The sequence below is a fragment of the Eretmochelys imbricata genome, chromosome 4 (assembly GCF_965152235.1).
Source record: "Eretmochelys imbricata isolate rEreImb1 chromosome 4, rEreImb1.hap1, whole genome shotgun sequence".
NCBI lineage: Eukaryota > Metazoa > Chordata > Testudines > Cheloniidae > Eretmochelys > Eretmochelys imbricata.
In genome coordinates, this window is record NC_135575.1 from 142,553,282 (window position 1) to 142,567,065 (window position 13,784).

The window sequence follows — 13,784 nt, forward strand, 5'->3', positions numbered from 1 at the left end:
GTTCCCAGCCCCTGCACGCTCGAAGCTTGACCCTGCTAAGCACCCATAGATTCCAATGAGATCTGGTCTCATAATTCCAGGGGAAGTCCTTTCCAGGTCTCACCTTCTCTCTCTGAATCAGTTCAAAGGCGGCGAGCAGCTCTCCTGCACTTCGGTTCCCCCGAATGATAGGGTGCCAGGACAGCCTCGGGGAGCGCTCCAAGCTGGGTTTGCAAATGCAGCGGCCCATGAACTCATCCGCACCCTGAAAGCAACACACTGGCTGTCATGGAGGTTGCAGAGGCCTCGCTCATAGTCCTACTTCTTGGCTTAGGTGGCTACCCCCCACCGGTCTCACTTGCTATGGCTAACCCCTTTCATTCCAACATTGGGAGTCAGGGCAAAACATTCATGAGACTGGGTTAAAAAATCGTGAGATTTTTAAAAAATCATAAATTTGGGGGCTTTTAAATTTGCCTTCTGGCTTTGGAGCCTTTGGGGTCATGTTTTTAAGCTTCTCTCTGTAACCATCATGGCTAGAAACTTACATTTTTTAAATGAAAGGTGAAATTCTCACAGAAGCACCTGACTCCAGGAGCTGGCACTTTGAGTAAAATATCACCCACTATCAGCAATGTGCAATAAAATCACAGGAGTTGGCCTGTTAAACTGTCTGCAGGAACTCCCAAGCTAGAAAGTCCATGACCATGGGAACGTGAATGACATTTAGGCTTTGAAAGGGTTTTCTCCCAACATTATTTTGTGGGGGAGTGGAGAGGGAGTGGGTTTCAGGAAGTAAGAAGCGGCAGTACTGGGCAGTTTTTATGATCTGTATTACAGTAGCACCTGGAGGCCTTAATCAGGAGCAGGGAACACCAATTGCGCTAGGTGCTGTACAAATATAATACAAAAAACAGTCCCTGCCCCTAGAGAGCTTCAGCCCAAATCCTGAAAGGTATTACAATGGAAGTTAAGAGCATCTGGGCCTTCCAGCTTTAACAGCGAGAAGATGTGAGCAGGGTATAGAACACAAAACAAGGAGAGAAGGGTCACAACAGTTGGAACACAAGTCAGCAATTATTAGTAATATTTAGGCCATGCCAAGAGGCTCTAGCTGAACTCAAGGCCCAACTGTGCAAGGTGCTGTGCAAACACCTAGTGAGAGACAGTCCTTGCCCCCAAAGAGCTTCAGATCTAAACAAAAATAAGGGTGAGAGAAATTAAAAAACCACAATCCCCACTTTGCACAAGGGGCAATAGGGCAAAGAGCACAACATGCCCAAGGTCACCAGGAACTGGGCCCACATCTCCTGATCCCCAGTCCAGCACGCTAACCACGGACCCAGTCCCCCACCCTCGAAGAGCTGCAGAGAGATGAGTAGGAGGCCGTCCTAGCAAAGTACGTCATTGCCCATGAAACATTACAGAAAGAGCGAGTCTCTGGCTGACAGCACACGCAGGTGCAGAGGGACAGAATAATCCATCACTCAGGCCTAGCCAAACACGTACATCTGGGCCCTACTTCCCCATACGGCTCCGGGCTCCATCATGACAGAGAGACAGCCAGGCCAAATTAGAGCGAGTGGCATTGTGACCCGGAACATGTGGTCACAGCGCCACTCAAGTTTGGCTCCATTATGACAGGGGTGGTCGGGCCAAATCGGGGGGCCCCTCAAATTTGGGCCCAAGGCACATGCCTAGTTTGCCTACGCCTTAATCCAGCCCTGCGGATAGGTCCGCACGGTGCACGATAACACTTACATAGGTGTCGTGGTCATAAATCTCCACAACGATGTTGGGGGGGACATCGGCAACGTTCTGGGGATCCCCGAAGATCTCAACCTCATAGAAGATGAGAGTCTGGTCCCAGGTGGGATTCAAGGTGTTCTTCACCACCACCGTCTTCTGGCTTTGGTGGAGGAAGGAGACGGTGGCGTACGGATCTGCAGCGAAGGGAGGTGGGGAGTTAGGGAAATCACAGGAGTGTATAAACAGGGCTATGTCTGTCCATACTGGAAACAGGAATGGGAGGAAAGGGCAATACGAGGTGCAACGTGCAGCAAAATCCGTGATGAGCCACTGAGTATTACAGTCTTCTAAAAAGCCCTAGGCTGCTCTCATCTCTCCTGGCGCCACAATGGCCAAAATGCTGCTGTCCAAGGATCTACTGTATATACTGTAGCACTAGTGCCTCTCACCCAAGGCTCTGAAAGTACTTTACAGGCACTGGGAACTAACCTGAGGCAGTATAGCCCAGCCCAGCGGGTAGGGCACCTGACTGGGCGTGAGGAGACCTGGGCTCTTCCCAGTTCTGCTGCTCACATGAACCTGGGCAAGTCACCACTCTTTGCCTCAGTTTCCCCATCTGTCATGATGGTCACCTTCTTTAGTGAGGTTTCAGACTAGCAGCCGTGTTAGTCTGTATCCGCAAAAAGAAAAGGAGGACTTGTGGCACCTTAGAGGCTCACCAATTTATTTGAGCATAAGCTTTCGTGAGCTACAGCCCACTTCATCGGATGCATGCAGTGGAAAATGTAGCTCATGAAAGCTTATGCTCAAATAAACCTGTGAGTCTCTAAGGTGCCATAAGTCCCCCTTTTCTTCTTTAGTAAGGTGCTTTGAGCTCTATGGATAAAAAGTGCTAGGGGATGCTATTATCTAGCTCCAGCGGCTTAATGGCTCTACGAGTGGCTGCCTATGCTAGGAAGTGCAGGTTCAGGTCCCAGCGGGGTGAGGAGGTTATTAGCAGCTGGTCGGCCGGCGCAAATGTGCGGCTTGGGCTGAGGCCCTGGGCTGGCAGAAGTAAAGACGACGCCTGTGTTATGTGGAAGCTCAGATGACCCTAAGGTTCCCTTCTGGCCTTAAAATTGACAAGACATTAATGCTGGCTATGAAGCTAGAGGTTGTTCTACGTCTCTCCTCCAGTACATCAGGGCTTATAACCCTTTAACAAAGTGGTGAGTCAGACTGCAGCAGCCATGTGGGTAAGCAGAACAGTCACTAGCTCCCGCGTGGATATGGAGGGGAACACGTGTCTCACTGAGACTGGGTAAATTGGCATAGGCTAAGATGGAGGCAGTTCTGCCTTCATTGCTGGGTGGCTGGCCAGCAGCAGCCACTCTCCAGCCGCCCAGGTCTGAAGGCAGGGCCACCGCCCGCAGCAGTGCAGAAGTAAGGGTGGCCTGGCATAGTTACTTAGCTCTGGAAGGATCTGCACTGATGCCGCAAAAGCTATGTCCAGTACCAAGAGTGGTGGTGTGGGGGTTGTCACAGCCTGAAACATTTTCAAAAGGAGGCCCAGCAAAAAAAGTTTGAGTTCCCCAGGCTAAGCTCCTAGACTTTCAGAGCACGGACTTTCTTCTTGGAATAGGCCCCAAAAAGAAACAGAAGATACCTCAGCTGAGCATGCAGACAACAGACCCTCTAGCATACGGCCTCACCCCTTTTGCCTAGTGCAGTGCATTGTTGAGATCAGGTGTGAAGACAAGTCCCACTGTAACCTGCACCCTTAGCTTGCTGGCCTGGGAGAAGGAGCTAAGGAGTGCCTAGTGGGTCAGACAGCAAGCAAGGCAATTAACACCTGAAACATGTTATTTGTCACCACTGTAGCATCATCCCTCCCAAGCAGCTTCACAAAGTCCATACTCCAAACTTTACCCCTGAAATGCAGCCAACTCTGGGGAAATGCCTCCCAATCAACAGTGCCATGGGAATACAACAGGGAAGAGTATTTTGGCCAAGGGCACCCTGATGGATTGAAAATTCGCCAAAGGATTCTCAGGACAGGACGAGTGCCTATTAAGGTCTCACCTGTAAGACCTTAGAGCAAACGTTATCATTCATTATCTGGTAGCACCAAGAGATCCCAGCCAGGGGCCAGGGTCCCATTGTGCTTGACCGTGCATACAACAAAAAAGACAGCCTCAGCCCCAAAAAGCTCATGCTCTAACTTGCTTGCAAATCAATTTATCTACCTCAAAAGGACGGAGTAAGCACCCCAGTGAATCCAACCCAGAGAGGCAGGGAGCGATGGCTTTCTAAGCCCACGGCTTCACCCACCAGAAAACTGGGGACAGATTAAGCAGCGTTGTGTGTACTGTACTCTCTCTCCCGCACGCTCCTTAGTACTGCCCCGCCTTTGTTGAATTCCCAGCTGATGCAGCTGTGTTTAATGAGCTGGGCTTTTTGCGATGCCACGGGCTACACTACAGCATGGACAGAACCTTTTCCACTTGTGCACTTTTTTCCAGGACAAGGAAGGCAGCAGAATCCATTACAATAAACAAAAAAACATGTGTTTGGGCCTGGGTTTAAAAAAAGCAGGGGGGGGAATTGACTTTATAAAGCCCTTTTGTTTGGACCCTTGTGTGTGTGGCAGGGTTTATTTTTGTAACTGTGTAAAGTGCCTTTAATGAACTCTGCTTTGTTAAAGCAAGTGAAATCATAAGTCCGCATTGTAACATTTTGTTGCTCATGTTGTCTTTGGCTGCGTTTTTCCTAAGGAAGGGACTCCCTCTCTCCCCAGCCAATCAGGAGACACGAAATCACCCCTCTCAAAGCCGGTCTGAGTTTTATTTTAAACAACAAACTCATTGTGGAGGCAGAGAGGAGAAAAGATTTGGGTGCACTCCGACACTATTTGATTGTTCACTCTTTCCCACCTCTTCCCTCCTGTTTCAAAATAAAGGGTGAAATAACACCGAAGATCCCCACCCTTCCCCCTACCAGAGTCAAAAAGCTGCAAAAGAAATAGAAGGAATATGTTGGTGGCTCAGTGCGGGGCTACCACAGCCTTCTGGCTTCTAAAGCTGCTAGGGAACCCGGTTCTGTGTTTTAATACAAAGGCAGTGAGTGTCTCTTGTCTAATGGTGAGCACTGGGGACTGGGTGTCATGACTCCTGAGTTCTATTTCTACTCTACTGTTGCACATGCTCAGTCAGATGGAATTTTCAGAGAATTCAGCTGCCAAACTCTAACAAGTCTCCACTGAGCATGTGCGAACAAAGACTTATAGCTCAGCCATATTTGGGTGTATGATCACAGAGATGGCCGACAGCATAGCAAATCTGGCAAATCTCAAGTCCTTGCCCCAAAACATGGGAGCATCTCAATGAAATGATCATGAAAAAAAAACCCTGTAACATGTCTCTTTCCCCAGCCTCTTTCTGGAAAAAAAAACATTTTTGCAGAAAGTTTAAAAAAAAAAAATTCAGCCTGAGGCATGGAAAATTTCAGCCAAAACTGTTATGATTTGGCAAATTTATAAGAAACTGAAAACAGGGCCTTGTAATGGGAAGTGTTGGGCAACCTTAATGATAGACAGTGCTACCAGCTCCACTGAGAATACAGACAAGTGTTTATTATCACATAAAATGCTCCATATTTCTCAGGATATAAAACACCACTCACCTCGCTTCTAGTTGGGATGAAATCCTTCATGGTAGGCACATTTTAGTACAATTAAAAAGAAAGGATACAGATGCTCTTAATCCCATGAAAATCTGGTTTGAGTCCCAGCTCCTTTAAGAAAAACACCCCTAGCCTTTCAATTCCCGCACCTCCTTTCCAAAGTTTCCAGGGTGGACAGACTGCTCTGATTTAGTGTTTGGTAGTAAAAATAAATACTAAAGATTTTATAGATGTGCCAGTGTCAGGTATTTTCTTTTCCAACTGGCTTTTCACTCAATTCTTTCATTCACAATAAACACGACGTGAGCCGGGCCTCCCCCTTCAGAGAGGTTCTTTGGTTCACAACAAGCCCAGGAGCTTAAACTCCCTGTTTCTTTGTTGGAAGGAAGAGGAGGATGGTCGGAGGGAAGGGAGCAGAGGAGGGATTCAGGGGTTAAGTGGGGAATGGAAAAAGTGATGTTCTTTCTTCATCCCATTCCAATCTGAGCTTAATTTGTACAGTCGCTGGTGTTTTGTTAACATTAAAGTTCCCAGGCCAGACTTCCAGAAGGAATTCCCTTTCAGATCTCCCTCAACGCTATTAAACAAACAAAAAGAAAGAAAGAAAAAGAAAAAGGAAGATGGACGGAGGAGGAGAAAGCCGAGATACCAATATCTCTGCCCGTTATGAAAGATGGGGCCTACAGGTTGCCAACTCTCCAGGACTGGCCTGGAGTCTTCAAGAATTAAAGATTAATCTTTAATTAAAGATGATGTCATGTGATGAAATCTCCAGGAATATGTCCAACCTGAACTGGCAACCCTAGACCTAGTGCAGCTCTCACATGATACATTAACAAAAAGGGCATGGCACCTCTCTGGAGAGATCATCGGCAGGTCTCGGGTTGGTGTCAGCAGCTGCTAGGGGCTTGTTTCCACCAAGAACACTCTGTTAAACCCCTTTTGAATGAACACCCCCCCTTGAGGGGCAGGCTGCCTGCATGTGCTCTGGGGTCTCTGACAGGATTAGATGGGCTCTGTTAGCATCCTGCACCTCCTTCTCCCCTCCTCATTCTTCTCATGCAGCCATAATGGCACTGGAGTCATTTCCGACCCACAGTGGGTTATGGGCGAGGGGAATCAGAGCCCTGCTCTACAGATGCACAGGGTCATCTGCTCCTGTTTACACCACTGTAAATCCAGCCAGTCCAATTAATGCAGGTGTCACAGGGCAGGCTCTCTCCCCCTCTGGGGTCCCTTAGAGTCTTGGAGGCTTCTTGCTTGTCAACACCTCTGGGTGTTTTGTTTTATTGATGTTACCACCACCAAATTCCCATCACAATCCCTGTGCAACATGTCTACCTACCGTGTCCTTCGACCCTCAGCCCTTCCTCCAGGAAGTGGGAGCGTTCTTTGCAGCCCGAGACCTAGCCTCCAACAGCCTCTGCTAGCACCCCCTCCCGTTGCATATCCTTCCTGTGCTTTTAACTAGCCTCCCCAGCTGGTGGGATAATTAGCTCATCAATGCCAAGTCCACTTAGGCAATTAAGTACTCTCCACCTCCATCAAGCCTTTCCTGGTGGACTTAATTATTGCTGACGTGGTCAGCGTGCTGGGTCAGCTACGGGCTCTCAGCACTCTGTCCCACGGGTAAATAAAATGAGAATTTGGCAAATTGCTCAGTGCAACTCGCTGCTGAGAGGCTGATACAAAGGGCCGGGTTGTGATCTCTGTTACCTTGGTGGTAACTTGACTGAAGCTAATTGAATTTCTCTGGATTTGCACTGGCCAGCATCTCTGAGAACAGCATTTGTTCCCTGGGGCACCCTGGAGAGGTTTCCTGCTACCAGACAGCTGGCTGGTTCACTCAGAAGCTACTCCAAAGTCAGCTGTAGGCGTCTTGACAGCTTCCTCAGCAGGATGACGCCGAGAGACGCTTACATATGGGAATCCTGTTCTCTCACCGCTCCGATGTTGCTTTTGGTGTGGTGATAACCAGGGGTTGCATGCGCCCAGCTCAACTGTTCTCCTAACTCTTCCTCTGTCACCAGTCCCTGGTTTTACCTCTCCTCCCCTCTCACTGTTCTTGGCCTCAGTGACAGCTTGTGGCAGTGAGTTCCACCATCTAATTATACCCTGTGGGGGGTCAGTATCATTTCTCCTGTCTTACAGATGGGGTGTGCTGAGCCATAGAGAGGGTAAGTGACTTACCTGAGGTTATGCAGTACCTTTGTGGCAGCACTGGACTCAGACCTCTGGGGAAAAGTCCAAAGAGCCATGGTCTCTGCTTCTGCTGGGATCATCTGAGATGGGAGTTTGTGGTCTGTTCAAAAGAACTCAGAGACCCACGAAACTCCTCTCAGACCATCCAGTGGGAGAGACTTAGGCTTGCCACAGACGTTGGCCAGATCCACATGAGAGGCAGAAAGGCTCCAACCTCCATTACCTAACCTCCGATGACTGCATCCCTGTCAGCCCTCCCAGACAAAGGAGCCCCCCAGTGGGCATTCCACACTCAGATTCTGAAGCTAGCTCTAAGCCTTGAGCAAGCTGGAGGAATGTCCATGCCATTACTGCACATGCCACGCTCTCTCCTTCCTCTGCAGAAAGACATTGAAAATGGGAGAAAGTGGGTGTCCGCAGCAGCACAATGAAGGGATCCATGCGCGGTCTCTCCATTAATCTCAGTGCTGTGTTCACTCTGAAACTGAATAACAGCCACCTGAATGCCCACAGTGTGAACTGTTATTGATCAGTTTAAGGAAGGCGCAGGCAATGGGCTCCTTCAGTCAAATGCCCTGCTGTTTTGTCACAGCTGTGGCTCTCAGCCACATGGGCTCAGCCAGAGAAGGACCCTGAAGACTTCCCTTGTAACTTACCCAGTCTGCTGCTCTGCTCTTCTTCAACAGCTGATTATTACTGCATATAGGACATCCCAGCTAAGAGTCCCAAAATACGTGGCAAGCATCACATGGGAATCACCAGACTGGATCAGCCCTGAGGTCCATCTGCTCCAGTATCCCATCTCTGACAGTGGCCAGCAGCAGATGCTGCAGAGGAATGTGTGACTAAACTCACTGTAGCAGATGTAGGATCACCTGTCCCCCATGAAGGCCTCATATTGATCCCTAATAGATAGAGATCAGCAGGATCCTGAAGCAGCAGGATTTCAAAAAAACTGGCATCAACTGTTATACTCTGGATGGTCTTGTTATCCATATAAATGTCCAGTCTCTCGTGGAGTCTTGCTACATGACATCCAGTAGCAGTGAGTTCCATCATCTAATTGTGCCTCACCAGACCCCAGGGGTAGGTCAGTTCATTATTCCCATTTTACAGATGGGTGAGCTCAGCAACAAAGGCGGGAAGTGACTTGCCCAAGGTCACACAGCAGACACATAATAAAGCTGGGGAGAGAACCCAGGCATCCTGACCCCCAGTTCCTACTTCTAACCATTAGACAACACTCCCCCCGCCTACAACTAGGCCTGGAACACAGGAATTGTGACCCTCATACCCTCCGCTCTAACCATTAGATCATACTCTTCAAGGTAGGCAGAACCTGTGGTGTGGTGATAGAGTTCCTAGCTGCAGTGGAGAGCTTAATAACATAGAAGTTTCTTGGTCAGGATGTCCTCTAGCCGCTGCTGAAAGCATGGCTCTCTGTGTTTATATCTTCACATGACATGGAGTCAAAAGTGAGTGAATCCCTCTCTCTAAATAAGGAGTAAAGGAAAGGAAAGAGGCCCCCAGGGTGGTGAGCGAGTGGGGAAAGTGGAAAGCCAGGGAGAAGGCCTGTGAAAGCTGCAGCAGGAAGGAGGCAGAGCCCTGTCTCAGGGCAGCAATGGAGTCCATAGCGCAAATGGTGCCGCTAGAGACGTTTGATTTTGCGGGATGTTTTGATCCTTGCTGGATCCGTAGATCTGAGTTATTCCAGGTGGCTTCTGGTTTAACAGAGAAAGCACAAGGACACCAGGTAAATGCTCTGATATTTGCCAAGGGTGATGCTGCTGTCCTATGTACCTTACCTCTCACTGGTGAGAAAAAGAAAGAATACTCCAAAGTGAACAGCTTTTGATGCCCATTTCTTAGGCAGAGAGAATATTACATATGAAAGGGCCAAATTTATAGGAGGTGCCAGGAAGAAGGGGAAACAGCTGAGATTTTTACTCCTGCAGTTCATAGTCTTGCTGAACATTGCAAATATGGAATGTGACAATAAGAACTACTAAGAGACAGGATAGTTGTTGGTATAAGAGATATCAGTTTATCTGCACAGCTTCAGTTAGACCCAGATCTCACAGTAGCAAAAGCTATAGCAAAAGTGAGACTGCAAGAAACCATAAGGAACAGCAGTGTGACTCACAAGCTAGCAGCCTGGCGGGGACGGGACGGGACTGCATCAAATAATATTGACACAGGAAAGAGAAAAGACCCAAATGTGAAAGGAGCAGTCAGACCGAATTTACAACCTAAGAACAGTGCACAAGTAGAGAGTGGGAGAGCAAAGATCCTTAGTAGGAGGGTAGCTTGGAAAAGCTGTGGAAGGTGTGGCAAGACACTAAGCCATAGCTGGCAACAATGGCCTGCTAAACAGATGGAATGTGGGAGAGGCCACAAAATGGGACAATATACAGGTTATCAAGAGTAGTGGGAACAGTTTAACAGGGAAATGCTATTATCAGACAACGAATCCCTGATTCTGAGACTATATCCTCAATAGAGCAGTGCAACCTTGGTGCACAAGCTTGACTCTAAATGGTTGAAGCCTTAAATTCAAAATTGATACTTGGGCAGCAGTCACTGAAATGCCAAAAAAAATTATAATCGATCCCGGGATGAAGAAGATCTGCAAAGACTAAATAAGATTCTATGTGGGGCGAGTAACATTACATTGGATGGTTGAGGCCAATTCCTTGAGAAACTGGAGAAAGGATGGAAAGTTCTTCAACAAATAATATATATAATACAAGGACTGACAACACCCCTAAAGCCAAATTCAGGGAAGGCATTACTCACCTAACCCAAATACAAAGATATTTCTGCTGGAAAGAGATTCCTGGGCATCACAAATCATTGTGGGGAAACTCTTACCAAGTATAACTCATTTAACAAAATCCTTAAGGGATCTCCTGAAAGGTCACAATATGTAGATCTGGGGGAGCACAAAACAAAATGCATTTCATAAAATAAAAGAACTATTGACAACTCCACCTGTTTTGGCACAATATTTGGTCAAGTATCCAACCATAATAGCAGAGGATAAATACCGGAGAGGGAGAGGAATTATTTAAGCTCAGTACCAATGTGGACACAAGAACAAATGGATATAAACTGGCCACCAGGAAGTTTAGACTAGAAATTAGATGAATGTTTCTAACCATCAGAGGAGTGAAGTTTTGGAATAGCCTTCCAAGGGAAGCAGTGGGGGCAAAAGATCTAACTGGCTTTAAGATTAAACTCGATAAGTTTATGGAGGATATGTATGATGGGATAACATGGTTTTGGTAATTAAATATTCATGGTAAATAGGCCCAATGGCCTGTGATGGGATATTAGATGGGGTGGAATCTGAGTTACCCAGGAAAGGATTTTCTGTAGTATCTGGCTGATGAATCTTGCCCATATGCTCAGGGTTTAGCTGATCGCCATATTTGGAGTTGGGAAGGAATTTTCCTCCAGGGCAGATTGGAAGAGGCCCTGGAGGTTTTTCGCCTTCCTCTGTAGTATGGGGCACGGGTCACTTGCTGGAGGATTCTCTGCTCCTTGAAGTCTTTAAACCACAATTTGAGGACTTCAATAGCACAGACATAGGGGAGAGGTTTTTTGCAGGAGTTGGTGGGTGAAATTCTGTGGCCTGTGTTGTGCAGGAGGTCAGACTAGATGATCATAATGGTCCCTTCTGACCTACATATCTATGAATCTATGAATTTATGGATGCATCTTCGTATGGTTCAGGAGAAGTGTGCACCCAGCCAGAAGGAGATCAGAGACCTGGTGCATTAATACCAAGAAGTGTCACAGAAACCGAGCAGCGGTGGAAAAGGAACTCTAGCAGTCACTTGGGCCGTGAACGGCTCAGTGCCTACCTGTTTGGCTTGAATTTTAATACAGAAACAGACCACAAATGCTTAGTTGCATTATTGAGTTCAAAACAACTGGATGACCTTCCACCTAGGATTCAAAGATTTTGACTATGGCGGATTCAGTTTTCTCTCAACGCTGAACACAGATCAGGGAAAGCATTCGGAGAGGCAGACTTTCTACCTAGAGCCCCAGATGTGCAGCCACCAATGGAAGAGGAAAAGGCTTTAGAGAAAGATATCAAAGTCTAAACTGACCTTTTTCTGGCAGCAATTCCAGCATCTGCCAGCAGACTTCAGCAAATTAGAAGTGAACAACTAAAGGACGAGACCTGCCAGAAACTGACTCACCTCTGCCAAAGAGGGTGGGGTTGAAGAAGTCAACTGCCAACAGACCTGCTACCATATTGGCAGAATCAAAATGACCTTCACATGACCAATGGCCTGCTTCTGCAGGGATGGTGCATTCTTATCCCCACAGTATTTCAGAAAGTGATGCTCTCCAAATCCGTGAGGGACAACAAGGTATAAACAAATCCAGGGCAAGACCCCAAGAATCGATATGGTGGCCCAGTCTGAGTAGGCAAATTAAGACCTCAGTAGAGGGCTGCAAGGGCAAGATATGTAACAAGAGCGGGAAACAATCACCAGGACCGCTACTCTCCACAGAACTACCTGACAGAACTTGTGTAAGCGGGGGAATAGTCCCACTATTGTGGGGAACTTTCCTGGCTTCTGCACTATCCCGGTGAAGTGGGCTAGCAAAAGGATCTGAGTCCTCGCTCCCACTTCCTTTACCCAGTGGCCTCCCTGTCCTGGAGGACTCCCCTTTCACTCTCCTGTCTGGCAGAGTCCTTGTAACCCCAACAAGGCTGGGCCCAGGATTCCTGGGGGGCTCAACCCCCAACCCTGCTGTGGTCACCTAGCACAGGGGCCAGGGTGTCCCCACTCCGGGGTACTCTCTCTGCACTGGGCACTTCTCTGACCCACTGACCATTATATACAATTTAAAGCAAATGCAAGTTATTTAATCAACAACTAATTTTAAAAAGAATAAGGGAAAATGGGAAAGGTGAAAGGAAACACATCACCCCACTCTGTGGCAGGGAACATCACAAACAGTGTCCCTGGAATGTCCGGGCAGTTCACAGTCTGCTCCTTTTAAGTCCCAGGCCCCTTCTCCGGCCCTGGCTGTGCTGTAGGGATGCTGTGGGTTGGACACTCGCTCAGGTGGTGGCCACACACTCTCAGGCTCTAAGTGGTAGGACCCTTCTTCCCAGTGTCGCCCCCGCCCTGTCGGGGTTACAGTCCAAGCCTGGCCTGCAGAGCCTCTTGGCTGAGGCGTCTCCCTGGGCTGGGCCCGCTGCCCAGGATCCCCCTCGCTCTCCCCAGCTGCTCACCGCACCCAGCTCCGGACTGCTCCAGCCCCAGCTCCACCACTCTGTCTTTGCACTGCTGCTGCTCTGCCCCCAGCCCCCTGGGCTGCTTCTCTGGCCCCTCTGGCTTCGGTTGCTGCAGCTCTGCTCCCAGGACAGGTCTGCTCTGCAGGCGGCTTCTGTGACTCTGCTCCCAGTACGGACCTGCTTCCTGGGCTGCTTTCCTGGCCCCTCTGGCTCTGGTTGCTGCAGCTTTCTTCCCATGGCAAGTCTGCTCTCTCTGGGCTGTGCCTCTGGCTTTGGGGCTGCAGCTCTGCTCCCAGGACAGGGGCTGCTCTCTCTAGGTCTGGCCCAGCTCTGCTCCCCTCCTCAGCTTGGGCCCCTGCTTTCTCCTTAGCTTGGCCCCACTCGGTCTGACCCAGGCAATTCCAGCTCACACCAAGGACGGGACCTCCCTGGCCTCCTGGCTCCCTGATTGATTAGCCTGCCCGCCCTGTCATTCAGGCTGACCTGGAGCATTGGCCTCTCCCCATTGTTCCTGGGAGCTGTCAGCCTCAGGGTCCTGATTCCCCATCGACCCTTCCCCCTTTTAGTACTGGGAGCTAGAAACTAAAACACTCCCACTGAATGTGAGTAAGGGGGCAACAGCCCCCTTACACTTGGCAGCAACTAGCCAGAGATTTGTTTTTCTGTAAAGGACAAACATATGTAATTGTAGTTGATTACTTCTCCAGATATATTGACTTGACTATACTTACACAGATCTCATTGGCACAAGTCATCCAGAAACTCAAGTCAATGTTTGCAAGACATGGAGTTTCTGAAGTCCTTATATCTGATAACAGGCCTCAGTTTATCTCTGAAACATTCCTAGAATTTGCAGAGAACTTGGATTTTGAACTTCACACTAGTAGTGCATATTACCCCCAGAGCAATGGGGAGGTGGAGAGAGCAGGAC

At 48.5% G+C, this 13,784-nt stretch overlaps 1 protein-coding gene across 1 annotated transcript in view; it reads right to left on the minus strand.

The window, feature by feature from the left end:
* Window positions 1-13,784, minus strand: part of DYSF (dysferlin) — a 300,841-nt gene that overhangs the window by 109,681 nt on the left and 177,376 nt on the right. The window contains exons 33-34 of the mRNA XM_077816190.1: window positions 1,741-1,922; window positions 104-244 (exon numbers count right to left, since the gene is read on the minus strand). Of these exons, the coding sequence (XP_077672316.1) occupies window positions 104-244; window positions 1,741-1,922 (323 nt within the window). The remainder of the gene's footprint in view (window positions 1-103; window positions 245-1,740; window positions 1,923-13,784) is intronic.